We start from the raw sequence: 26,857 nt of genomic DNA on the forward strand, positions 1-26,857 counted from the left end.
ATTTATAAATAGCGCCCCTCTTCTCCCATAAGCGAATGGAAACTTTTTTCTTCTTCTCTACAATGATCTCATGATTATTGAAGAATAATCGTGAGCTGGGCCATAAAAGTAACTTTTGCAAGATATCCGTAATATTTCGTCTTTTATCAGACAATCTTGCAATTAAGTGTCCCTGTTAACCAATTTTTCTTAGTATATGGCTCTATTTATTCGGTATTCCATGAACATCAATTCCTGATGGAATCCGGCGCATGAGAAATGTTTACAATGATATAAATGTTTACAATGATATAGTAACTATTAGGCCTATATACGCTTAGAGACGCTTCTTGACATTTTGATAAGCGACCCTAGTTTTTAACTATGAATAGCGATCCTTACGGTGAATTATGAATATCGACCCTCATCTGACATTTTGAATAAAATCTGAGCTTATGGATAATGATGGATAACATTCGAATTTATGATTAATGACTCTTCATTTTATGACTATCGGAATACGCAGACCTACACGTAATAACTAGCAGTCCTTGGAAATTTGCCATCTTCTCTTTCACTCCCACTTCCTGTTTCCAACCCCCCCCCCCCACACACACACACACACACACACACAAACACACCCTCTTTCTCTCCCTAACCCTCTCTCCTCCTCCCATCTCCTGCTCCCCCTCTTTTTCCTCTTATTTTCTTTCTCCACCAAAGTCACTGCGATGAAAAATCCATTTCAAGCGTTCTGGTTTGTGCCGCGTAAAAGTAGGAGTTTAGCGGATTTGTGTGTGGGGGTGGGCGTGTGTGTGTTGTTTTGTTGTTTTGTTTTGTTTTTTCGGGAAAAGGCCCTCATGAGGTAACAGCAATTAAACCCACCTACCTTCATTTTCGTCTAATGCTAATATCCACTTTCCATCTTTCTCGGGTGCGCTCGACGGAAATCGACCTGCCCTAATGATTAAAACGTGCTAATGATCTTCATCGATTAGAGAGAACATGATCAAATTCCGAGACAGAATCAATTAAATATTAATCAGGGGGCGGTTGGATAAAGGACGTTTTTCAAACATAGATACTCGTTTGTATTTACATGTAAATGCCTTTAATTCTTCAAGGTTGTTAGTTAAATTTGACAAATAAGGCCTTTGCCGAATAAACAATATTCACCGAATATTGTTATACAACTTTACAATTATTAACTAAATTAAAGCTTTGTCAAGTATTATAGTTTTGTGGGTGATGTTCATTCATATATTGCACGCGTATTTAAAATCCAATTTTTTGTTTGAGTATTCATCTGAAAGATGTAGGCCTGCTGTTGATCGTATGTGGTCTGTTGTTTCTGATAAATGTATCCAAAACATCACTCTTTTCTTATAAATGCTTGAGCAAATTCAAAATCTTGTTAAATTTATTCCAAAACTTTAACTGATTAACTCCGATATAAGATCCTTAACGAGTGACTCGAACACGATGTTAAGTGATTAAAGCTAAGTGTTGCATAAATATTTGGGTTTCTAAAGTGGACATGCATTATAGATTGATTGGAAGGCGCGGTTGATCCGTTCTTAGTTTTAATCGAAAAACAGTGGCATATTGTTTATTATTCTAATCATCTTGAGCATACTGCACTTTTTCAGTCCTTGCGAAAAATATGAATATACGGTTGAAGCACGGAGATGCAATAACTTTGGATATATTCCCGAAATACAGCCAGATTTCTCATGTTAGTTATACGGGACAATCTCCACTTATGACATTGACGTCTTTTGCAAGACACGTAACCATGTTTCACTGGCTTACAGATGAAGGGGTGGTGCTTAGTGTCACGGCTGTCACCCCCCCCCCCAAAAAAAAAGTTAAACGACCAATAAAACAAGAGAAGAATAGAAAGAAAAGGAGAGGGAAAGAGTGAAATAATACCATTAACAAAATATCATGTCCAAATCAATAAAAAAATAAGATTTTGGTATCAAACGCAATTTTTTATTTTTTTTTAATACAAGCTACATCGCATCATTTTTTTATAGGATGTTTTTTTATATTTTTATTACAGAGAACTGCTCCATCCGCCATTTATTTATTTATTTATTCATTTATTTATTTATTTATCCATTAATTAATTTATTTATTTATTAATTAATTAATTTATTTATTTATTTATTCATTTATTTATTTATTTATTTATTTATTCATTTATTTATTTATATATTTATTTATTCATTCATTCATCTATTTATTTATGTATTCATTTATTTATTTATTTGTTTATTTAATAATTAATTAATTTATTTATTCAATTCAATTCAATTCAATTCAATGTTTTATTCAATTCCAATAAAAATCAATACAGAGTATAGAATACAGTAATAACAAATACAATGTGCAATAATAAGGCAAGAAAATGTAAGGTACATGTAAAACAAATATTAAACAGATACAAATATTATTATTTTGTTTATTATTTCATTTTTTGGGGGACTCATTATTACGCCACTACCTTGTTTGCCGCTCAATACCCAATATTATCATTTGTGGTGAATGATAACATAGCATTATCTGACTTTAATTGAAATCAAATAAATTGGATTAAATCAAACTAAATTCACAGACTAAAAATGCATTTTCATTCAATCGCAAGAAATGAAGTGAAGTGGGATCAAAATGACATTAATCATGCTTTAATAGCAAATGAAATGGGGGCATATTTTACCCAGGTTTCATCCCCAGTTAGGGATCGACCTGTAAAACCACAGCTGATAGTCATTCATCGAACCATTCAAACGCACTTCCTTTGACTGGGATTGTCTAGACGAGGAACTATCATTTACATTAATCGAAATGGAGGAAAGAATCCACAGGAAATATAAAAGAAAAACTGGCTTAATTGCTTTGGTGCTATCTGTTTGCGCACTTTTATTGTCTATTCCGATTTCTGTGAAGTTGTTTCAGTTCCCAAAATATTGGAAAACAATTTAACCAATGTCTGGTCTCCAATGTGTCCTTTATTGTTTTAACTAAAAGGACAAGTCCACCCCAACAAAAAGTTGATTTGAATAAAAAGAGAAAAATCCAACAAGTATAAAATGTCATGAAATTCGGATGTAAACTAAGAAAGATATGACATTTTAAAGTTTTCCTTAATTTCACAAAACAGTTATAGGCACATCCTGCTTGGTATGCAAATGGGGAGACTGATGATGTCATCCACTCACTTTGTATTTTATTATATGAAATATTTTAATTTTATCCTCATTTTCAAGTGAAACAGCGATTGATTCCTCCCTGAACATGTGGAATTAGCATTGTTTAATATATAGTTCAGTCAAGTTGGTCCTCATCGCCAAATCCGTAAAAAATGAAAAAAATTGTATAATTCAAATAAAAAATAAAATAAATTGTGAGTGAAAGACATCGACTGTCTCATGTGCATGTCACTGAATTGTGCATATCACTGTTTTGTGAAAAAATAAGCGAAACTTTAGAATGTCGTAACTTTCTTATCTTACATCCGATTTTGATGAAATTTCAGCATTATGCTAGTCTGATTTTCTCTATTTATCCAAATCAACACCTTTAATCATTCAATTTATTGTAGATTGGAGCAGCCACTGCACCGCACGTAGTCATGCAAAATCAAGTAGCCTGTCTCGCATTTAACCCATTACAGTTATTTATTATTATTTTTAAAAAAAATAATTATGTGTTTTCTTTTAATAAGCAAGGATACTTCTTGTTGCAGCACTCCCGTCATTTGACAAGGCGTTATGATCTATACGTTTGCCACTCTCCACCCAGGTGTAGTAAATTGGTACCGAGAAGGAAACAATTCCTTGAATGCTCAAGCTCCCGATCAGGGAAGTTGTGCTACATCAGGGGATAATAAATTATGATGCACATCATCGTTGTTATTATTTTGATGTATTTTGATACATTGGTCAAGTATTTCATCTGGAAATTGATTGTCATAAACACTTTTGTTTGAAAGTCAATACGCTCAATTTTTGGTTCGCGTGATACTTTTAAATGTGATTAAATTTATATTCATTTGTGCAAGTTCACATCGATTATCGATTTTTTCCCAAAAAATCATTAGCCAGGATCGTCAATGGGTCCAGAACTCCATCATGGATAAACCGTAATTAAGTCAGTAATATTATGTCTTTGCACTTCTAACTCTTTTCGAGATCATATCTTTTTTGGCATGTATCTACATGTATATCGGTTTTTTAATCTCCGCCTCCCGGCTCCTCCTAAACAAAAGTGATCTACTTCACGTTCCTGGTATCCAATAAACAGGTTTCTACAAAACTAGTTTAAGAATGTTAATAAGATCAGGGTCTATATGAATTTAGTAAGAATAAGAAGTGGATTTTTCAGTGCCAGTGACTTGTTTCCGATTGCCCCCCCCCCCCGTGACATGGCGCCCAATGAAAATCACAATACGTGAAAATAAAGTAATAAACGGGGAATAATGCGAAGGCTTAATTGGCATGACAAGATAGCATAACTGTGGTCATGCTCACACTACGTAAAATATTTTTGTATAAATTGAATTAACCTATATACAGTATAAAACCGAAAGGGAAACAAACCAACTGACGTGCATGTTCTATAATCAGGAAATTAAATTCAAATATGGGATTTCACCATCTTTTTCTTTCTGTTCCTGAAGTTGTTTCACCCCGTCCTCCATCTCTACAATACATAAGATAGGCGAATATTAAGAAAAGGTGTTTTCATTTATTTATCTGTAACTTTAATTGTAATTTTAAATAAAATTGAACTTGAACTTGAAAATGAAATATAGGTCAATCATGATCTATGATGTTATGATGTTATAAATATAGACCCTGTGTAACGGACCTTCAAAAATGTGAAACTTGTCTTTTTTCGACAGCAGATGTCTCAGTCTTTTTTTTGGGGGGGGGTGCATAGAGATTTTCGGGGATCCATGGCCCCAAGACCACCCCACCCCTTTACGGCAGGGACGGCAATTCGGATGTGTATTTTTTGTCTTGTTCTTTTGCATTGCTTCACTCCAAAACATGTTTCGGAGGAGAAATTACCCCCCAAAAGAAGCAGAATTGACATCAGCGTTTACAGCGACTCTGCGAACACCACCTTGTAAAAAAAAAAAGAAATGAAAACACCGCCACCCCTTTTTATTACAGCGCACACTAGACCAATTCTACGCAACTCCGAAATATTCAAATGTATACATGTGTATAAATTAGATGTTACAGTGTGTAAAATTACTATCTTCAGATGATGACGTTTAATCTGCTGGTACAAACTAGGGAAAAACATATTAAAACGCAAATTGCATATTTTCTGTTCCTGTACACTATGTGCAAGTAGTTTGATCATGGTTTGATAATCAGTTACATTCAGATCCCGGAGTCCCAGCAGCCTTCAAATTCAAACCACTAAAGTACTGTATCAGTGGCGTACCTAGGATTTTCCACAGGGGGGGGGGGGGGCAAAACCGTCCGCCCAAAAAAATTGACAAAAAAAGCTCGTCAGGGGGGGGGGACAATAAAGGTATTCAAAAAAGGTGTTTCATGCTCGTCAGGGGGGCAGATTGCCCCCCCCCCCCGTAGGTACGCTAGTGTGCTGTATTGGACAAACCGAGGGCTTGTACCTTCGGGACGGATAATGAGAAAGAAAATAATTAGAGGAAAGAATCAGAGTGATAGGACAGGGTTGGGTTGTTCTAACTGGTAATGATCTCAGGGTAAAACCAGCTTGAAACCAGCGACGGAACTGATGATTTCCGCCCGGCTAAACGACCTAGGATAAAAAGTGACCTCAGATACTATTGAGTCACTGTGGGTTTCCTATGAGTTTGGTAAAAATAAGAGAGTTTTTATACAATAATTACATTTTTGTGTTCATAGTGTTGAAAGCAGTAGTCCTATCTTATCTACTTATGTGATGAGCCTAAAATTATGAGGGGCCAAATATGGTAGACTTTCGAATCTTGACAAATAATTAATCTGAACCACCCACCCTATTATTGAACGCTGGTGTTTAGATGGGGGGGGGGGCTTGAGGGCCATTGCCTCCAAAAAAAGTTCCACCACCAACAAGAAATATTCCTAAATAAATTAAATGAAGGGAAATTGGAGAGATAAGGGTGAAATTATTATTTCAAGATGTTTCACTTGTTACGTCAATGAGACCCCCCCGGCCCCCCCCCCCCCCATTCTGGGACTTTTTTTTATTTTTAATATATTTTGTTATGAAATCGTCATCGGGGTTGTCTTTTTATAATATCGATATACGTGTGAGTGATGTAAGAAATATTTCCCAATTGTTCATAAACATAGAAATATATGACTCTGTTCTTTCACTTTCTGCTCAAAATGACCTTTAAAATGTTAGAGATTCCCATGAACTTGGTTTTCCAGTCATCTTCACTCCGTTCCTCAATAACAAAACAATCTGAATGCCCTCAGAGATTGACCACCTGACGGCTCGACTGCTGCAAAGCCTCACGCTGATAACAGTCTTCTTCGGAAGCAAAGGAAATATGACGTCCCTGATGACGTCACGTCTTTGGAAAAAAGGAGAAAACCATGTGGAATCTCCAACAAGACAGAATAGCAGGAATTTTCTTTCTAACAAATCGCAACTGCTCTTCCCCTATTTGTGCGTTTCCGGGTTTTGATTTTTAGTGCTAAAAATGGAAATGTTCAAGTGATGAATTTCTGGTTAAAAGCATCAATTTGAGAGACAAATACTACACTAAGAAAAAATATTTAAAATACATTCTCTTACTAAACACAGTCAAACATTAAATGGAGATGTTGAATCTGGAAAATTTTAATGCTAATTTTTAGAAGATGCCTTAGCTAAGTTCATGTACCTCTCTCTTCAATTCGACGGATTTTTTTAGAGGTTGATTCATTTTATGAACATATAACTGGTTTGGGTTAAGCAATAATAATATGAGATATTTGAACTAACAGGTGTTAAGGAGCAAACATCGTTGTTCATTGACTTGTTCTTGGCATGTGATGTTGAAACCTTCCTTCAGAACGACCCCTCCCCCCTTTTTTAAGCAATAACATTTTCCAGTCATGCCCGTTCGTTCTGTATCAATACATGCAGTGGGTGTGGATTCAGGACTGGGAGGGTTGAGGTTTTGAAATTATATTTCAATTGTATTCTCAAGATTTCAGATTTTATTTGTCCAGTTGTGGGGCGGGCCCCAGCCCCCCCCCCCCCCCATCCTCCAACTGGGACTCGCCACAGAATTGAGGTATGAATGTACATTGAATCCGGGATTGAATCCAACAGGGGTGCAAGTTTGTACCCTCCTCATGCTCCTAATAGAGCGCGCGCAATATCCGGGCGTGCGTATTCATTCACTGAAAGTTGTGCCTGTCGAGATTTCTGGCTCCAGTTTGTTGTCATTCGCCAATCGTGCGCGGTGAGCAGATGATACGAGGGCTGAACATTTTTGTTTTATCTTGCATTGTTCCAGAAGTCTACCTCCACAAAATGACAGTGAGCAAGTTCTAATACCTTCAGTTCAGTTGGCAGCAACTGGATCACGTCGACGCAGCCCTGCTCCGAATTATTAAAAAAAGCAGGAAACCTGTGTTATTTCAGTTGGAAATAATTTACCCTTGTCAAGTTCCCGTCAGGTTTGGTCCTTCGAGTGCCGTCGCGTTGTGAGTTTGGATTGCCTTGATGAGATTTGGGATTTGGAGCTGAATGCCATTGATTGGAGGCAGTGAGAGGTTAAATTGTTTGGGAGATAACAATGGATATCTAATTGAAATTTAAGCGATTGACACACTTTCGATGGAATATGGCAGAATATTCAAAGGAGATTAGGTGTGTTTAGTGTGGAATTTACGTGTCGAATCCGACTTCAGCACATTCATGTTTATGAAGGTGTATTGAGAAAGTTTTGGCTGAAACTTGTTTGTTGACACAATGGCAGACTTTTGCCCGTCCCTCTCGGGGTGGCTAGCCGTGCTGGGTTGCATCCTGTTTCTAGCTCCAGACGTCTTTCCACAAATCCACAGAACATCTTTGACAATAGACAACGTTTTAGAATACAGCGATTCCTCCTTCTCTTCATCGAGTGGATTATTTTTTGAAGCAGAGGAAAACGAAGCTGGTCAAAATCATGCAGGTGGAAGCCATAGAACTGCCCAAAATGGTGGGACAACGATGGCTTTTGTTTTTGACGTCACTGGATCCATGTTCGATGATCTCCAGCAGGTCATTGAGGGAGCAGAACGTATTTTAGATTCAAATTTAAAGAGGAGAGACACACCTCTTAAAAACTTTGCCTTGGTGCCTTTTCATGATCCAGGTTTGTATGGTCTCCTTTAATTTCAACCAAGATTTTTTTATATCATTAATTTTTATGGGTATAAAGATGTATTTCTTAATGTATTTTTTATCTGATTTCAGCCATTTTTATGGTTTATTTATAAACTATAGTATTTTATTTTTCAAAATTAAGTTTTCAAACAATAATGTTGGTTGAACTTTAAAAAATAATCAAATATTAGTTGATAATCAAGGATCTAGTAGAGACTGAATATTAAGCCATTTCTTTCCCTTCTTAAATGCTATTTGAAGAAAATGATTTCTAGAGTCTGTTTATGATGATAGTAAACCCTCTAGTCTGGACCCTATATTGCAATGTATATGACGAATGATGTTTATTAACATTGGTAAAAAGTGTTTTTCACAAAGTTTTAGTTACCGGAAGTACTCAGTCTCTCGAATGTATAATCCAAAATCTGAAACAAAATGCACGAATTCACTGGTGTAAGATAAAAAATGTCTTATTGGGTCAAACTTTATCAAAAGGGGGAGTTTGGTCCCTGTAGGGACCACCATTGACCCAATTGTGAGCCAATCTACCTATAAAGAAGACCAGAAGTGGGGGAGGAAAAACAATTTTCGTTTTAATAACAAAATACTCGAGAGAAATAGAGCAATTACAATCCTCTTTGTGTCATGAAAGTATTTGTTGACTTCCGTGACTTCCACAGTATGGAATGGTCTGTCCATCTGACAGATGAATTTTCCATCATGCCCCATTCTTACTGGAGTTGGAAACAGTTCTAGAACTTCTATTGAGCTTCCCAAGGTGCAGGATAATTAGAGGTATGGCTTCATACGCATCCGCCTTCCCATGTTGATAAAAACACTTCAGTGCAATGTAACAAACATGCAGCTGATGATAAAGAGAGCAACGCTCTGGAAAGTACTGAAACTAATTTATCTTTAGAACTTTGAAATGAATTAATGTAGGCTACATACAAAGACAAACAAGGACAAAGAATATTACAGACTCATGAACCATTAACTATTTGTTCATTGTGAAAGTGTGGGGGAGTCATGGTGTAGTGGTTCTGACTCTCGCCTAGTAAACAAAGGGTGGTGTGTTCGAATCCCACCACTTTGCCACTCTCGACCCAGGTACTAAATGGGTACCCGGTAGGATGTGAAAGTCATTATAGCTTGTCCAGTACTGTGTGTGCCTCACCGGCGACTGACTGGAATACTCCCCAGAGAGTGGAGGATGTGCACACATTGTGTGCTGGAATGACTGATTGAATCCGCTGACCGGGGTGTTAAGCGCTTAGACACGTCGTTCCAATGTATTAAGTGCTATATGAAAGTGGATTATTATTACTAAAGTATTGACCAGTTTGGCAGACCTGACTACAATAGCAAAGGGAGTAGAGGAGGGGATAGGGGGACCAGATCCAGAGTGCAGATATGCGTGAAAAAATTGACTAGCAAAAAAAAAAGAAAAAAAAAATGTACAGAATGCGCAATTGATTCGCTCTAGATTTATAGGTTTTCCAATTTTACAGAGTGTGCCCGCACATCCCCCCCCCCTGGATCCATGCCTGATGGACCTTCCCTGTCATCCTGTCTATCAATGAGAGATGTTGGATTGTACTGGTTACACCATTATAGCTCCATGCTCCCATCCATCTCCAAATAAAACTCCCAGCCATGGCGTAGTTTCCTTCAGCAAGAAATTCATCCACATTTTGCTGCACTCAACCCTGGTGAGGTGAATGGGTACCTGGCAGGAATTTATTCCTTGAAATGCCACCGTGCTGTAAAAGGCTGCGGGGCTAAAGCCAGGGTAATATTATCCGAGTCCTTTGGAAGCGCATACATGTAGGGAAGCTATAACATAATGTGATATGCGCTATACAAGAACAGCTTTATTATTATATATATTACAAAGGGGGGGGGGGGGGGTAAACTTTTACACATTTAGAAAGTAATTCATTTTGAAAGATTTTTTTGTATAAAATTCAGGGTGGTTACTGACTCTTTATTTCTTAATGTGAAAGTTTCCTATGTACTCTTATGCTATTTTGTATATTATAGGCCCACCATATGAGAAAGATTTAGCCTACATGCTTGGCAAATTGATAAATCTTCAGCAAAACATCAGCGTTGCCAGTAAGGTATTGAGCAAGGCTCTAGTTTATGAATACTTACAAGTAGATCCCAGAAAATAAACAGGTTTTTGTGTGAAAGGGGTTTCAATACAAACCTCCCCCCCCTGTACCTTGGGCCAGGATGTAACTGTAAAGCTTCTTCTTGTCAGATCACAAAAGGTACTTTGTTTCCTTTGTGTTATGTCTGGTGCTGTTAGGGTCTTATTGATAAAGAGTCAAGTATTAGTAAACATCTACTCAAACTGGACTGTTATATCACTTAAACCCAGTAATCTGATTTAAGTGATGTTGGAGAGGGAGAGCAGGATTTTTTGTCCATGCGCTGAGAAAGAGAAAGTGCAGGCGATTGTGTGATTTTTGAGGGGCGACAAGTGCAGCTTTATGTGGATGGGGTAGTTGTTGGAACTTAGGTACGTTTACAGTATAACCCTGATTATGAAAAGACAAGGGTCCTGTTGCATAAAACTTACTATTAGTACATCCAATAGTAACTTTACTAAAATCCTTGATTCTGATTGGCTGTTAAGCATTGTTACAATGATGATTACCATTGGATGACAGAGTTTCTGTTTTTATAACTTTCTTTCAGCCGGCCCTGGTGGGTGTTTCATAAAGCTGTTCCTTTAGTGTACAATTTAACAAACGACTGGACTATGTGCATACAGGCAGTAAGTCAGGTACATTGGGTATCTAATTTAGCCCAAGAAAGGGACACCATGTGGGTGTTTCATAAAGCTGTTCGCAAGATAAGAACGACTTTAAGAACGACTGGTGATCCTTTCTTTTGGTAAATGGTATACACCATAGGTGATGATTTAGCGTGTAAGAAAGGATCACCAGTCGTTCTTAAAGTCGCTCTTAACTTACAAACAACTTTATGAAACGGCACCCTGTCGTGTGTACTAAGGGCGGTAAAGTCATTGAAACTAACGAAAAGCTTTATGAAACACCCAACTGAAATTTTCTTACTGAGAATTCTACCTTGCTCAGAAAAAATCAGGTATCCAAAACATAGTACAGAAGGCCATACTTGTATTATCACCCATAGAAAATGCTGGCACATCATGAACTTATTAAACTTATGGGAACATTCAAAAATTTTTTTTCCTAAAGTCAGGAAAAATAAGATATCCAAAACAAAGTACACCCATGTACGGTGTGAAAGACAATTACAGAAACTTTAATGCACGATGCTGTTCAATGTTCCACTAAAATGCAACAATTGCTGGCTCATATTAATTACAAGAATTGTTTTAATGTGAACTTATTAAAGGACAAGTCCACCCTAACAAAAAGTTGATTTGAATAAAAAGAGAAAAATTCAACAAGCATAACACAGAAAATTTAATCAAATATTGGATGTAAAATAAGAAAGTTATGACATTTTAAAGTTTCGCTTTAATAATTTCACAAAACAGTTATATGTACATCCTGGCTGGTATGCAAATGAGGAGACTGACTATGACGAATATGAAATATTTTAATTTTCTCCTCATTGACTATACAACAATTCCTCTCTGTACATGTGGAATTAACACTGTTTGATATAGATCAGCCAAGTTGGTCCTTACTGTCAAATCTATGAAAAATGAAACATTTTATGATTCAAACAATAAAAAACAAAATAAATTGTGAGTGATGGACATCATCGACTAACTATACTAGTTGTGCTTATCACTGTTTTGTGACAAATAAGCCAAACTTTAAAATGTCACAAATTTCTTATTCTACATCCAATTTAGATTAAATTTTCAGCACTATGCTAGTTTGACTTTTCTGTACTTATTCAAGGCAACGTTTTCCTGGGGTGGACTTGACCTTTAAGAACTCCAAGACATGGTTATGTACTAATTGCTTGTAATGAAGTTAGTGCGAATACCTTGTCGTCAAGCATCTTGAGGAAAGCAAATTCAAAGCGGAGTAGTTCTTTTTTTCTTGTTCTGCTAGGTTCATTTTAACCATATTTACTTTTCCTCTCTGTGGCTCATGAATAATTTATAAGTGTATTGTAGATTCGTGTAGGATCCTTCCAATACAATTACTGTGCTGAATTGTAGGCTGTAGCCTACAATACATGCTGCTAACTACTTATTTCCTTCAACGACTTACCAACATTTAGGCTAGCTTGCATGCATGTATTCCTATTTTCTCTATGTGACCATGTGTTGTACATTACGATACATGTTCAAGTGTTCAACCAGGGCAAGTTGAAGCTTATGGCTCAGTCTTGACAACTGTTTGTCAATATTTTGCCAATAGTTCTTTCTTCTGTATGAAAGGTACAAAAGTCAGGAGTATGGGGGGGGGGCAGTGTTCTAGCTAGACCCATTTTAATGGTGGTCGCTATAGCATTACTAAGTTTTTTTTCAGGCCGAGTTGGTGGTCTTAAAGTCAAAAGTGAACTAGGAACATTAATGTAAAAACAATCTATTTATCAAATATAAGAATGTTTAACGTCATTATGCAATAATGACGTTAACAAGATAAAAGATCGAAAGGAATGTAAGTGCAATTCCTCTTTGCAAGGAATTAGTTTTGAAACACTTTCATTTCATTTGAAATTAGTGATTGACGGAAGCAGCATAATTCATGATGAGTGATGGTCAGAAATCTTCAGTGCCAGTTAGGCCCTATTTTGTTTTTTTGTACTGTAGATTGCTCTGTCCCTATTCTGAGTAACTCTTTCTTGAACTGTGTTTCACTTAAACCAATTTTGGAAAACAGTTTAGAAGATGACTTCAGCTAGCATCTTCATCGCCATCTCCTTAACTAGTTTCCAGAACCACTTCATGTAAATTGATCTTGTTGCTATGGGAACGGTCTCATTGGAGTTGCATGGATCGCATGTGCCTCGAAGTTTGAAACTTCAGCAATAGGCATGTACACAGTGTGTACTGAGTAGCGTGTCCGACATGCACACACTCTCCTACTGCCATGTAAACACCGCTTCCTGAAGAATGATTGTGTCCTCACCTTGGCAATTTCAGGTAAAGCGATCTTGATAACCACATCACGAGGTGGTTTTCCAAACTGGTTTGGAAGACAAGATCGCTTCCAAGACCGCTTTGGGCATCCCCATTACATGTTTAACTAATTTAACTACTAATTTGGTTTCCACTAAACTAATGACAAGTTTTGTATATGAGAACAAGGTCTATCTCGTTTTTTGGCAGTCCTGCACATTGTCATATTGGACAGAGCTTCTGGGTCAGCAACTTCATTCCTGAATTAAATTCATAAGTAAACACAAATTGGCCTTAGGTACAGAGCTATTATTAATTCAGATTTCCTCTCTAGTATTAGGATGACCTTATTTGTCCATCAGATTTGCAATTTTCTCAACTGAAACCAAGGGTAAGCAGAAAAATTAGATATTCAAAGCAAATAAAATTATGAAAATGTTTTCCCCCTTCTTTTTTAACACTTGCATCTGCAGCTTGATCCCAAAAGTCCTACGTGTAAAACCTTTCTGAAAGTCTTGGCTAAACTGCCTCAGCTAAAGTCAACATAAAACAGCTGAAATACTCCCTGAAGTAGTCTAAAAACAGGCAAATTTCAGGGGGAAACGGACGCTGATTTAGGGTGCCAGTTTTCTTGTTCGGCATCTATTCTTGGTTACAAAGGCAGTGGTTTGTTCCTGTCACAAGGGACCATTTGAAATTGTGATTTCCGCATGATTCACGGTGGAAAGTTAGGAGTTTCCCCCTCCCAAAACCATAGAGGGGTTGTTTTTCTACTGAAAGATCTAGGCTGTACCGTCAAAAGGCCACTTCTCCCCAAAGGTTGACAGCAAAATCATTGTCACGTTTTCAGAAGCTTCCCCCAGCTTAACCAGTTTAGGAGGAACTACAGAGAGGTAGTGGCCATTTGTCTCCAATTTGCCGTCAAATTGAGTTATGAACACAGAAGCTCTTGGCTTTGATCAATATGCACTTGATTTATTTGGAATGTGGCCGATTATGTGATCAGAAATCATTAGAGACTTGTGGTTTGTCAGTTTTACCATTCTCTTGTACTTTAGTTTTAGATTTCACAGGAAGACAAGTGTTTTCTTTTAGAAGTAGAAGAGATGTTGTATTCATAATGCATGGACACCAGCTGATTTTTGGGTGTTCATGAAAGTGAGGGTTGAACAGTAATAGAGTGAATCTCTGGATGTTGTATTGTGTGTAGGGCGTTATTGGAATGGTCTGGGCTGAAAATATTTATATCTGAACAAATAGAGTAAAATTGAACTGAATTTTAAAGATTTGCATTATTCATTATATAGGTAGGCTGATGATGTCATATCCCCACTTGTTCTCTTGTATTTTATAATATGAAATTAGATTTATTCAAATTTTCTCTACCAAGAACTAAAAACAATTGGATTGACAACTGATTAAGTGCATCAGTTATTTATAGCCACAACTTATTTCATCATAATGGAGACACATCATTTACACATGTATGAAAAAATAAAAGAATTATGATTTCATGTAATAACATAAGAAAAAAGAAAGTGGGCATGTGACATCATCAGCGTTCCTAATGAATATTCATGACGATGTGCATATGACTGTTTTCAGAAAATTGAAAAACTTTAAAATTCAACAGCTTCGTTATGTCTGATTTTGATGAAATTTTCAGCATTTTGCTCTGTGAATTTTACTCTATTTATTTAGATATAGATATTTTCAGCCCGGACCATCCCTTTAAGGGTTCAAGAGGAGGGGAAAGAATTAAATCTGAGAGTTTTTACAAAAATTAATGATACAGGTTTAATGCACTAATGGTGTAAAGAACTCCAAGATATGAGAAAAGAGGGTAAATTTGTTGGATCATATTAAAGTGAATATGCATCTTGATTGTTCTGGTTTTAGTTCTGACATAATTGAGTCATTGATTAGCAATAAATTTCCATAGAGAGGTAGCATAACACTTGTTCAGAATGTCTTATTAATAATGGAGATCGGAAGAAGTGGTCTTTTTCATGAAATGGAGATATGTGAATCAGATATAGTACCCCCCCACCAGGGTTGGTTTTGACAACCTGCGAAACAGCATAGATGAGTGCCCCTGCCCCCCCTCCCTGACCAGGGGTGCATCCTCTAACCTACCAGTACCGACCCACATGTACATTTTTAATTGAACATTCTTAGAAGTGTTCTCCTTTTTAGTCCTTGTACTCTGTCTTTGTGATTCAAATCACTCACTCGCCCTTCCAGTGGAAACATTTGCACTTGTGTAATAACACTCGACTTGTTGCTTCCAGAGGCTGACATAAATCAGAGCTTTTATCATACCATTCCATTCCATAAGTCAAGCGTGAGCAGTGTTTGCAATAGCTCTTTCATCTCGCTGCTGTGCTTAAGTTATGACAGCCATGCCATAGAGGTGACAGCTAAGTCCCTGGTAGGTGAAAGGCGTACCAAGTTCATGTGCAGAGAGTCCTTTAGGGCTCTACAGGGTCACACATTATTATGATCTGGTCTGTAATCATAAGTTGGACTTAATTGTAAATAGTCATCTTTTATGCAAGAATGGGTTCAGGAGAGATTGAAAAGGATAATTAAAAAAGGAAGTGATTGGAAATAGTTTTGTATTGTCTTCATATATATCCACATGATAGATTGTCTGATATTCATTCAAATTTCAGGTGACTTTGTTATCTGACTGACTGAAAAGATCAGATACTAAGCATCGTATTCTATACTTTTATGCTGCAGATATTCATCTTGGTCAATGTTATGTTTTCACTTATACTCTTGGACAATCTATCTTCTACAACATTGAACCACTGGGAAAAGTCTACAAGTGTTGTAAAAGTTTTTGTCCTAATTGACTTATTTGTTGACACATTGACAGCTATTACATTTTGATTGGCCAGTTGTCTTCTGGGACAAAAGCCTGAGGTATTACAGGATTTAAAAGTTTATGAGTGAGGCTTAATACAAGGAGTATGCCTACAGGAGGGCAACAACTCTAACAACCAAAAAGTCCTCAGGTACAGAGAAAAATACAGATTTGATCTTTTTTAGATATTTGATAATTTCTGGTTCTTGATGGATGAATAAATTCCTCTCATGTTTGGGCATTACATAGGAGATACATGCCGCAGTGTGAAAGCCTTGGTCATCACTACGAGTTTTCATCAGATCCCTGCTAGGCCAAATTAGGGGGCGGGGCACCAACAACCCACCCACCCACCCACCCTGACTGTAGGTGTGTCTGAGGAATTCTCCCCATGAATGATTTCCATTCAGACCCAACACACATGGGAGATCAAGTTTGAATTATACAGCACACACAGCTGTGACCGCATGATGAAAGATTTGATAGGCCCCTACTAGGTCAATCCATTTTACTGTCAAAAAAAAATATCCAGTCAGTCTTTCTGGCGGATTATTGTCATTGTGAGTAAATTCTCTACCTTTGCACATATACCTTGTCATTTTAAACTTTATTGGCCACTACATGGAACATTGAACTAGGCCAACATGTAAGTACCATGCAATTTTTTTGCAAGCAAAATCCAATTTGATATCCAATGGAGCACCTTTGTCCCTTCAGAACTTAAAGGTAAATGCCAGTTTTGGTAACAATATCAAAATGAGTTCGTACAGAATCCAATGAAATGGCCACCAAAGTGTCTGTTTGTATTAAAATATGTGCCAAAGGATTCTGGAAGAAATTGTGTAATTGCTTAGAAATTAGCAAATAAGCACAAGATTCGGGTCAAGCGTCAGGCCGACATTCAAAGCAATAATGATACACTGTCCCACGTGTGCTTATCTGTGTTGGTGATCTTCAGTGTGAACATTTTTCAGCGTAGATTTCAAGATTTCACAAAGTTCAGTTTATGTAACTGTACCGGATCTAGATCCTCGATGATATATTGACAATTAAGCCTGGTTTTACAGACTTTTTGATGAAATCAGTGTTTACTGCAACTACTGGCATTTCTCTTTAATTGAACCTTGTTCCATGGAACTTGCAGGCAAGTCTGCTGTGCAAACCCTTTACTCGAGTTATAAAGGGTCTGAATGTACAGCTTACTCATGCCTTGTGTACTGAAGGCTCTCTCGCTGAATTGAAACAGCAAGTTTTGTATGTGCTAGTCTTTGCGTGAAGACCCACTTGCTGATCAATGTTTCAATCAGGGTCTGTGCCTGCAGAGTACTTGAAGGCATTGCATTGAAAAAGAAAACATTTTCAATTTTCTGCATGTTCCCCCTGCTGCAGCACTGATGAGGTAATATGATGTATTCTTAAAAATGTGCCAAACAAACAACAAGAAGCAACATGAGCAATGACAGGCCTACAGGTTTGAACATGATAATTCTTACGAAGAAATTAACAACTGCAAAAGAATAGATAATAGCAACAAAATCATCCATGGAACACGGAAAATAAGCTTCAAATTTTTCATGGAGGTATTACAAATTTTCATTTTTGGTTGTGTTTTTACTTTTAAAGCATTTGCTAGCTGTATGTTCACATTCACATTCACAAATGGTTCAGTCAGAGTATCATATCAATGTTAAACATGATTCCTTTGGCAATTACAGGTGAAACGAAGGTTGTATACCCCAAGGAGAACTGCTTTGAGGGTACACTGATTTATGGTGACATAGGTTAACATAACATTGGTATCATTTGACATTCCTCATCACTCTCACTCTGTTATGGTGACCTGCAATAACTTCCCCAATAAATTATTAAACCAGGAGCTCATTTACACATAATCCATTTTCAGGAAATAAAATTTCCACTATGAAAGTTGTTTCGTCATGACAGTTGGATTTCAGTTTTTGTGTACATGTTTCTTCTTGTGTGTCAAATTTCAAATAGTTAAGTGTCTTTTTATTAGGCATGCATATTTAACTTTAAAAACCCTGACTGCATATTGTTGTCAAGGATTCAAACAAAAAATCAATGATTTAGTTACTTATTCAGATTTGTAATTCTTATGGTCAGACAGGAATGTCCAGAGATAAAAAGGTCCATAATTGATCAAGGTATCCACAATGTCATAATAGAGCACCACTTAAAATATATTTTTTTTGTAATAATGGCCATGTCTTATAAGACAAGGTCATTATGAAAGAATTTGACTTTGCATCAGTAGGAACTTTTATTACTGGCAAAAAGGTAGGATTTTTTTTTCACCAATTTTGACTTGAATATTTTCCTAAACCTATTTTGTTTCTATATTTTCTACTAGTTTGCCTTTTTTTTTTGGGGGGGGGGGGGTGGGGGTACAATTCCAGAAGTATCAGGTAACTGTTTTTATTCTTTCTTAGCCAGTCATTGTCTAAGTAAGTATAGGCCTACATGTATGTTCCCATATAAAATTGTACATAAACATGTCAAAGCCTACATGTATATGCCTTGCCCCCCACCCCCAAAAGAAAATCACTGATCTTCTATGGCGTAATTTCCTTCAGCAAGAAATTAATCCACATTGTGCTGCACTCAACCCAGGTGAGATGAATGGGTACCCGGTAGGAAGAAATTCCTTGAGTGCCTAGGCAGCCCAGCTAAAGCCAGGGTAATAATAATAGCAGGGCCCACTGGGAGAACAGTTTTAAGAACTGAAGTGGCTTCCCTGGGTAAATAATACTATATTATTTAAAATGTTGGAGGTATTATGACCCTGTGTGAATGGGGATTACATTGTTCATGACATGAGAGTGTAAACCTAGACATAAATTGAACTAAGAAGTGCAAGTGCGTGACTACGATCAGGCTAGCATGAAGGTTTGATCCAAAGTATATGTGTGGCCCTGACTTCACAAAAAAATTGTCTTTTCATGTAATGTGCAATAATCATTATGTCGGCCTGTAGTAAAAGTATCTCACCTATGTATTTGGGTCCATTTTCAAAACTGCTGTAACCTCTGTTGGTCATAATGACAAAGATGCAATAAAACTTATTCTGTAATACCCTTTTCATAAACCTATCCTCCAATTAGCCGCCTAAGAGTAATGTGGATAATTCAATAAAAATTGCGTTCATAAACTCCAAAAATAAGCCGCATTATTTTTACGAGCGCCCGTCCTGAAAAAGGCGGATAATCGCCATGACAACTGGACACGCCCCCTCCGATGCGGTTGTGTTGGAAAAGGGTGACCTTGTGACCGCACCATGGCAATTATCCGCATTATTTGGAAATGCGTTCATAAACTCAAAATCTTATCCCGATGCTGCTATTATGCGGATAATAGCAGCATCAGAGTAATGCGGATAACTCTTGTCCTCCTCCAATTTTACGACCAAATTATGCTGCTATTAGCCGCCTAATTCATTTTAATTGGGTTTATGTAAGGGGTATTAAAGTAACATTCATTACCCCCCCCCCCCACCTGAAAAAGAACCCAACCTTTTTTACTTGGTGATTTGGCAGATCATCTGTATGTTGTCAATAAAAGACAAAAAGCTCTGGCAGGATGAGTCAATAGAAACAAAACAAAACCTTCCAAAAGGTCCTACATTTTGATGAACCTTACTTTTAATCAAAGGACATGAGTGCATTGTCTTTATCTTAATTGCTTTGGCGTTTGGTGTTAGACAAAAAAAGAGTATGTTTCCTGTTAAAACAATCTGTGTCTAAAGAAGTATGTGTCATTCAATTATGTCTGGCCGTTGCTGTGAATTTCTGGGTTTGATAAAGGTTCACTGACCATTCGTCATCGAGCTAGGCATTATGTATAGTCTGATGTAACATTCTTTTGTAATAACCAAAAAAACATCTTATACAACTAGTTGTTTTTGCTAAGTATTCACATTGACAGATTATTTTAGCTTACCCAATTCTGAACATTACACTCATAATTTATGTACACATGTGATAACAGGAAAACATCTTATACAACTGGTTTTCACCATGGACCTATAGGTCCATGTTTTTACAGAGTGGTCAAATTAACAACTTTTAGCTTTATCTGTGCATTACAATCACATTGATTGTATGATATTGAAAAACATCTCATACAACAGGTTGTTTTCGCAGAGTAGTCAGATTGACAAATTGGTTTAGCTCGAGCACTACAATCAAATTCACCATGATATTAGTGACCCATCAGCTGGCTCCTATGGTGTTCCAGAAACTTGAAAGGATTCTATCTCCTTGGTAAAATTTTCATTCTCAGGGAGGCCCTTCAAAGACCTCCAGAACATCGCCATTTGTTTACTGTATGGTTTTGTGCTCTGAGTAGGAAAATGTAGGTCGGTATGAACTTTTAAGGAATACTGTCTTATCAAAAGTTGCCAAAAATTCTCATTGACAAGTTCCCTTGGGTGTGTGAGAAACAATTTGTTTCTGATGTCAAGTCAATGGCAATAACTCTCTACACTCAGGACTATTGTAGCCATGGACTAACATGTACAGCAGGAGAAGTTTGTTAATATTATGATAGTATTTTCAAAAAATTATGATTTTGTAGATGAAGGGGTTCATGATAAAACAAAGAAAATCAAAGGTTAACAATTTCAATTAATAAAGTGACTGAGATTATAGTATTCACATTTCAATGTTTGCAACCACAAATGTCTTCAAGCCTTGCACCTTGGTTAGATCCTCATAGCTTTGATTCTTACTTAAAGGACAAGTCCATCCCAACAAAAAATTGAATTGAGTGAAAAGAGAAAAATCCAACAAGCATAACACTGAAAATTTCATCAAAATCGGATGTAAAATAAAAAAGTTATGACATTTTAAATTTTTGCTAAATTTCACAAAACAATTATATGCACATCCTGGTTGGTATGCAAATGAGGATACTGATGATGTCATCCACTCACTATTTCTTTTGTATTTTATGAAATAGGAAATATTTTAATTTTCTCCCCATTTTCAAGTGAAACAGCGATTAATTCCCCCCTGAACTTGTGGAATTAGCATTGTATAATACTATATGATTCAGTCAAGTCGGTCCCTATGGTCAAATCTGTAAAAAAATGAAATATTGTATAATTCAAATAATAAAAAAAAAGAAATGAGTGAGTGATGGACATCATCGACTGAGTCACCTAGTTGTGCATATCACTGTTTTGTGAAAAATAAGCTAAACTTTAATATGTCATAACTGTCTTATTTTACATCCGATTATGATGAAATTTTCAGTGTTATACTAGTTTGATTTTTCTCTGTTTATTCAAAGCAATATTTTACTGGGGTGGACTTGACCTTCAAGTACAGTTTGAACAAGAGTTAAGGTTTGCTTCTTCAGGTCCAAGTCAGAACGGTTTATTGCCATTTCGTCCACTGCCATTTTGTCCACTACCCACATGGTCTAATATCATTTCGTCTACCATCAGTTGGTCCACTATCCACATGGTCCAATTACCATTTCGTCCAATCACCATTTCGTCTAATAGCCATTTCGTCTAATAGCCATTTCGTCTATTATCATTTGGTCTAATAGCCATTTGGTCTAATGGTATTTTTGCCAATTGGTCCAATAGCCACTTTGTCCACTATCATTACGTCTATTCCCATTTGGTCTAATAGCCAAATGGTCTAAAGGCAAATGGTCTAATAACCACTTGGTCTACTTTCATTTCGTCCATGTTCCATTTGGTCTAACTGCATTTGGTCTACTATCACTTGGTCTAAACTCATTTCGGCTAACAATCATTTGGTCTAATTGCCATTTGGTCTAATAGCCAATATGTCCAATTGCCATTTTGGCTAATCACCATTTCGTCTAATATTCATTTCGTCTAATACGCATACTGGTCTACTATGCTGCACTAGCGCCCTCTACGACCCGAGTCGACTCTATTCGCGATTGTGGGCCTAATTAATTACCAATTCTCTTCAACTTCTTGATTTATTTTATCACTGTTGACTAGTGTTGTTCGTCTTTGATTACTTGCATTGTGGAAGTGTTTTCCACCCAAAGGGGGAAGCAATGTGTGTCTTATCGAGGTTATACATACACGATACGGGCGAGGAAAAACGGAATGGTATACTGGCGATGGCGAAAGGGGGCGCCAAAAAGGGGAAGGAAAGAGAGGAAAAGAAAAGGGAGAGAAAAAAAAGATTGAAAGAAGAAGAGAAAGAGAAAAAAATGGGGAAGAAAGAGAGAAGGAAAAAAAGGAAGAGGGAAGAGGGAGAAAGAAAAGGAAAAAAGGAAAGGGAAACATCTCATGCTTCGCGTTCGCATTAATAATTTATTGAGATATGTATCCTGTACATAATAACAAAAGAAAAATGATTAAAATCTCCCATTTTTGAGATCTGAAAATAGGGAAACAGCTTCAGCTCTTGCTGCGCGCTCACATTCTTATTTATGATACATCCATCTCTTCTTGAATTCCTTCAAACAATCCTTAATCTGTTACTTCTTTATGTCAATTAACCAACATTTTCGGCAATAATTGCAGTAATTTTTCATTTTAAGATAATTATGTATCCTGTATTACAGGAAGTGTTCAAAGTGTCCTGAAATATCAATTTTTTTTTAACTCGCCGTGCACATGTTTGTATATTCATTTCTAAACTGGATAGTGACGTGGATTGTCAATGTCTAATTCCTTCAGCTTTTTCTCGTCTCATTCCCCGTTTTCTCTTCCCTTTTTCTCTTTTTTTTCTCCCCCACCCTTTTCTCTTTTTTGGGGCCGTCAATAAGGAGGGGCGGACGCTTTGCCCTCCTCGAAATGCCTATGTATCCACTTTATGAATGCTTACAAACAGTCCTTAAAACGTCATTTTTCATGTCACAAATTTCGACCCGCGCTCGCATTGTTTATTTAGATGTGTATTATGTACAAATTTACAAAAAGTGATTAAAGTGCCCCGTTTTGAGGTCTGAATATAGGAAAATTTCAGCTCGCACTGTGATGTTGCATTTACAAAAGTAAAATATGTATCTTCAAGAATTCCTAAACGCAGTCCTTAAAACGCCCCTGTTTCATGTCAGTATATGGAAAATTCTCAGCTCGCGCTGCGCGCTTGCAATCCTCGCATTAGTTATTAATCTAGAGAAATGTTCAGGATTTCAAACAGCGTCAAGACTTACGATTTTATGTGTAAAATAATAGTGGGCCTACATGAAATAAAATGTTTATAAAAAAAAAAAGATCAGCTCGCGCAAGCAAAAAAACCCCAAAAAACACGGAAAAAACCCTCTTCGATCCGCAGACAGGGGAATATATAAATGAATGAACATTTTTCGAGCAACAGCCCCCCCTGCCCCCATTAGCGAAAGCTAGATCCGCAAAAGGGATGTGTTATAATTATACCCGGCAGGCCTATATACTCGCGACCAAAAATCTACTCTAGTGATTTCAATACCCCCCCCCTTCCTGTAAACTCCTGGATCCGCGCCTACGTAGTAGTAATTATTTTAATTATGTATATTATTTCTATTATGATTATCCTTATTATTATCATTTTTGTTAATATTAGTAATATGATCATCACAATTATTATTAGTAGTAGTATTATTGTGAATTTTATTATTATTATTATTATTATTTTTTATTAGTATCATTATGATGATTATCATTCTTATTATTATATCCATTAATTGCTACAGCATGAGTATATCACAAACATCATACTCATCGTTATTGTCAATACTACTAGGCCTACATTTATTTCAGGCGCAGGCGGGCTAGCTTCTAGCGACGGGAAACGAACAAAAAGGGAGAGGATAGTACAGGGAAAGAAGAAACGACAGATCGGGAAGAGCTCTTTTTTGGGGGGGTGGGGGGTATATTGATCAATAATATTTCTTTAAAAGGCTATATTGTCTTTCATCTGTTTATCGTATTTTGATATCGGAATACAATATTCTCCTTTCTTTTTAAAATAAAAATTGAGCGACAAATTAAATTAAAAGGACCCTCCATTTTCCCCATCTTAGTTCCCCCTTTTATATGTGTGTATGTGCGTGTGTGTGTGCGTTTTAGGGGGGGGGGTGGGTGCCTGAATTGCTGTACCCACTGAATCGACCCTTGCGATAGTAGTTATCATCATAGTTTTTAGGGTTTTTTTAAAACTAATTAAAGTATTAAAGTCATTTCGCTCCCCTCCTCGGATAACGCAAATTATTTGTATTAGACGAAATGGCTATTGGACCGAATGGCTATTAGACTAAATGGCTATTGGACGATTTGGGAATTGGACGAAATGGTTAGTAGACGATTTGGTTGGTAGACGAACTGATTATTGGACCTAATGGTTGATGGACGAAATGACTATTAGACGAAATGGCAATTGGACGAGTTGATAAGTAGACGATGTGGATATTGGACCAACTGAAATTAGCCGACATGGCTATTGGACCAAATGAACGGTGGACGAACTGGTTAATGGACGATTTGGCATTAGACCAAATGGATTTAGACGAAATGGTTGGTAGACGAATTGGTTGTAGACGAATTGGCTATAGACTAACTGGCTATTAGACTAAATGGCTATTAGACGAAATGGTGATTGGACGAAATGGGTGGTAGACGAAATGTTGATGGACGAAATGGCATTAGACGAAATGAATGTAGACCATGTGGTGAGTGGACGGGATGGCAGTAGACGAATTGGCAATTTACCGTCAGAACATGTACAGTGACCATTATGAAATGAAATTCAATGTACTTTGGGGATTGAATCACAATGTCAATTCACATGTCCCTGTCCTGACCATACCTCCAAACCACAATGATTTAATGGTGATGGTCTTTTGTGTGAGAAGAACCACAAAGTCAGAAAATTGAGTAGCCATTTGGTGATTTGTCATATCATTACCTTTTAGCATCTTCTGTATATTCATTTTATTCTAGTCTGAAAAATGTTCGAGGGATACCATCCCGCCACTCACATGACTTTGGGTGGAAGCTCAAATATTTTTAGCATGGGTTTTGTCAAGAAAAGAATAGGATTCTCAGCAATTGTTTCATCATTGTTTGTAGATTGAATATATTTTCATTAATCTATTGATTCATATTGTTATGTGAATCCTTAGAGAAGTCCTATAGATTGCAATCACCGGAGCTCTTGGTGAACTCCAACAGATACTCAAGGATTCTGTGTGTCTTAAAAGAAGGAATTGTCCAGAAATAGTTTGATGACTATCTACATGTACCATGTTATGAATCAATCTCTTTCAGATAATAGATATATTGACTTTTATTCTCTTATATTCTTCAGAAATCCAAGAGATCACTATCACAGAAGACCCAGATTATTTCCAGCAGAAACTCAAGGATTTGTATGTCCAGGGAGGTGGTGATTGTCCAGAAAAAAGTATCACGGCCATCTACCATGCCCTCAACATCAGTGAACCTGGATCCTTCATCTATGTCTTCACAGATGCCAGATCAAACGACTATGAACTCACCAACGAGGTCCTCAAGCTTATCCAGGAAAAAGAAAGCCAGGTAAGAAAAAGATTATTGATGGCAAATGGTGGAGTTGCGCTGCGATTGCTGCGAATGGTCAGCTGCAATAGTTGTGGTGACATGTGAAATGTTATATTGGCCAAAGTCCCATAGTCTTTCATTGTTGCTACAAACATCACCTTGACATCTTCATAATATCTTTGGTCTTCAGGAAGTTATCTCAGAATAAATGGAACATCAGATTCAAGTTAAAGCAAAGTTGCAGTGTTTATTTTGTCTCTGAGATGTGCTGTATTGTTGGTCTGTTTAAATGTTGTTGGTCTGTTTAACATGAATGTCAACAATTAATCATGGGGATGATTTCTGTAATCTGTTTTACCTTGATTATTATGTATGATCGATTGTAAAAATCGGTTTTATGATCAATTGCTAAACTTAAGCTTTATCTTTGAGGTGACCAATGGTCTCCAGGCCAGAGATGTACTTGATGTATCTGATCTTGCAGAATATTTCAACTATGCAGTTATCTTATTTACAGAATATTCTTAAAAACATTGTAAAAGAACATTCAAATTATTGTCAAAATATATCTCTTAATTGCAATGCCAAAGTGATAACTCTTGAAGAAGTCATCAGTGTTTTAACTTGACAGGTTGCCTGTCTGACAGGAACTTTGATATGATACACTGTAAGGTAAGATGTTCAGACTGATAGAGTAGTGTTATTTTTCAAGATCATGTTCCTAGCTCGTCGTGAAGAAATTGAACAAGTCAGCTGCCTGGTGAAGTTGCTCCCCCATGTTTACATGTACTTGAAGACTGATTATGTGTATTCATTGATGACAGAAACCTAGTAGGATCTAGGGATAACAACTGAACCTCAATAAATAGAGATGTTTGCTCTAGAGAATGCTTAGATCATATTTCAGTTCAGGGAATGTCAGAACATGAGAAGGAATGTGTGAAGGTACGTGTAAATGAATATACATAGATGCGTGCTGTGAAACATCAGTCAACAGCCAACAGTCGTCCTTCTAAACATAACTTCCATGGATGAACTTGCCTTTGCCATAGTG

At 36.9% G+C, this 26,857-nt stretch overlaps 1 protein-coding gene across 2 annotated transcripts in view; it reads left to right on the top strand.

Moving 5' to 3' along the window:
- Positions 1–7,403: 7,403 nt before the first annotated feature.
- LOC121428859 (hemicentin-1-like) overlaps positions 7,404–26,857 on the top strand; it is a 103,399-nt gene continuing 83,945 nt past the window's right edge. For both annotated transcript variants that reach the window (XM_041625728.1, XM_041625729.1), the window contains exons 1-2: positions 7,404–8,323; positions 25,592–25,821. In XM_041625728.1, coding sequence (XP_041481662.1) covers positions 7,939–8,323; positions 25,592–25,821 — 615 coding nt within the window. In that variant the 5' untranslated portion in view covers positions 7,404–7,938. The remainder of the gene's footprint in view (positions 8,324–25,591; positions 25,822–26,857) is intronic.

The sequence above is a fragment of the Lytechinus variegatus genome, chromosome 15 (assembly GCF_018143015.1).
Source record: "Lytechinus variegatus isolate NC3 chromosome 15, Lvar_3.0, whole genome shotgun sequence".
NCBI lineage: Eukaryota > Metazoa > Echinodermata > Echinoidea > Temnopleuroida > Toxopneustidae > Lytechinus > Lytechinus variegatus.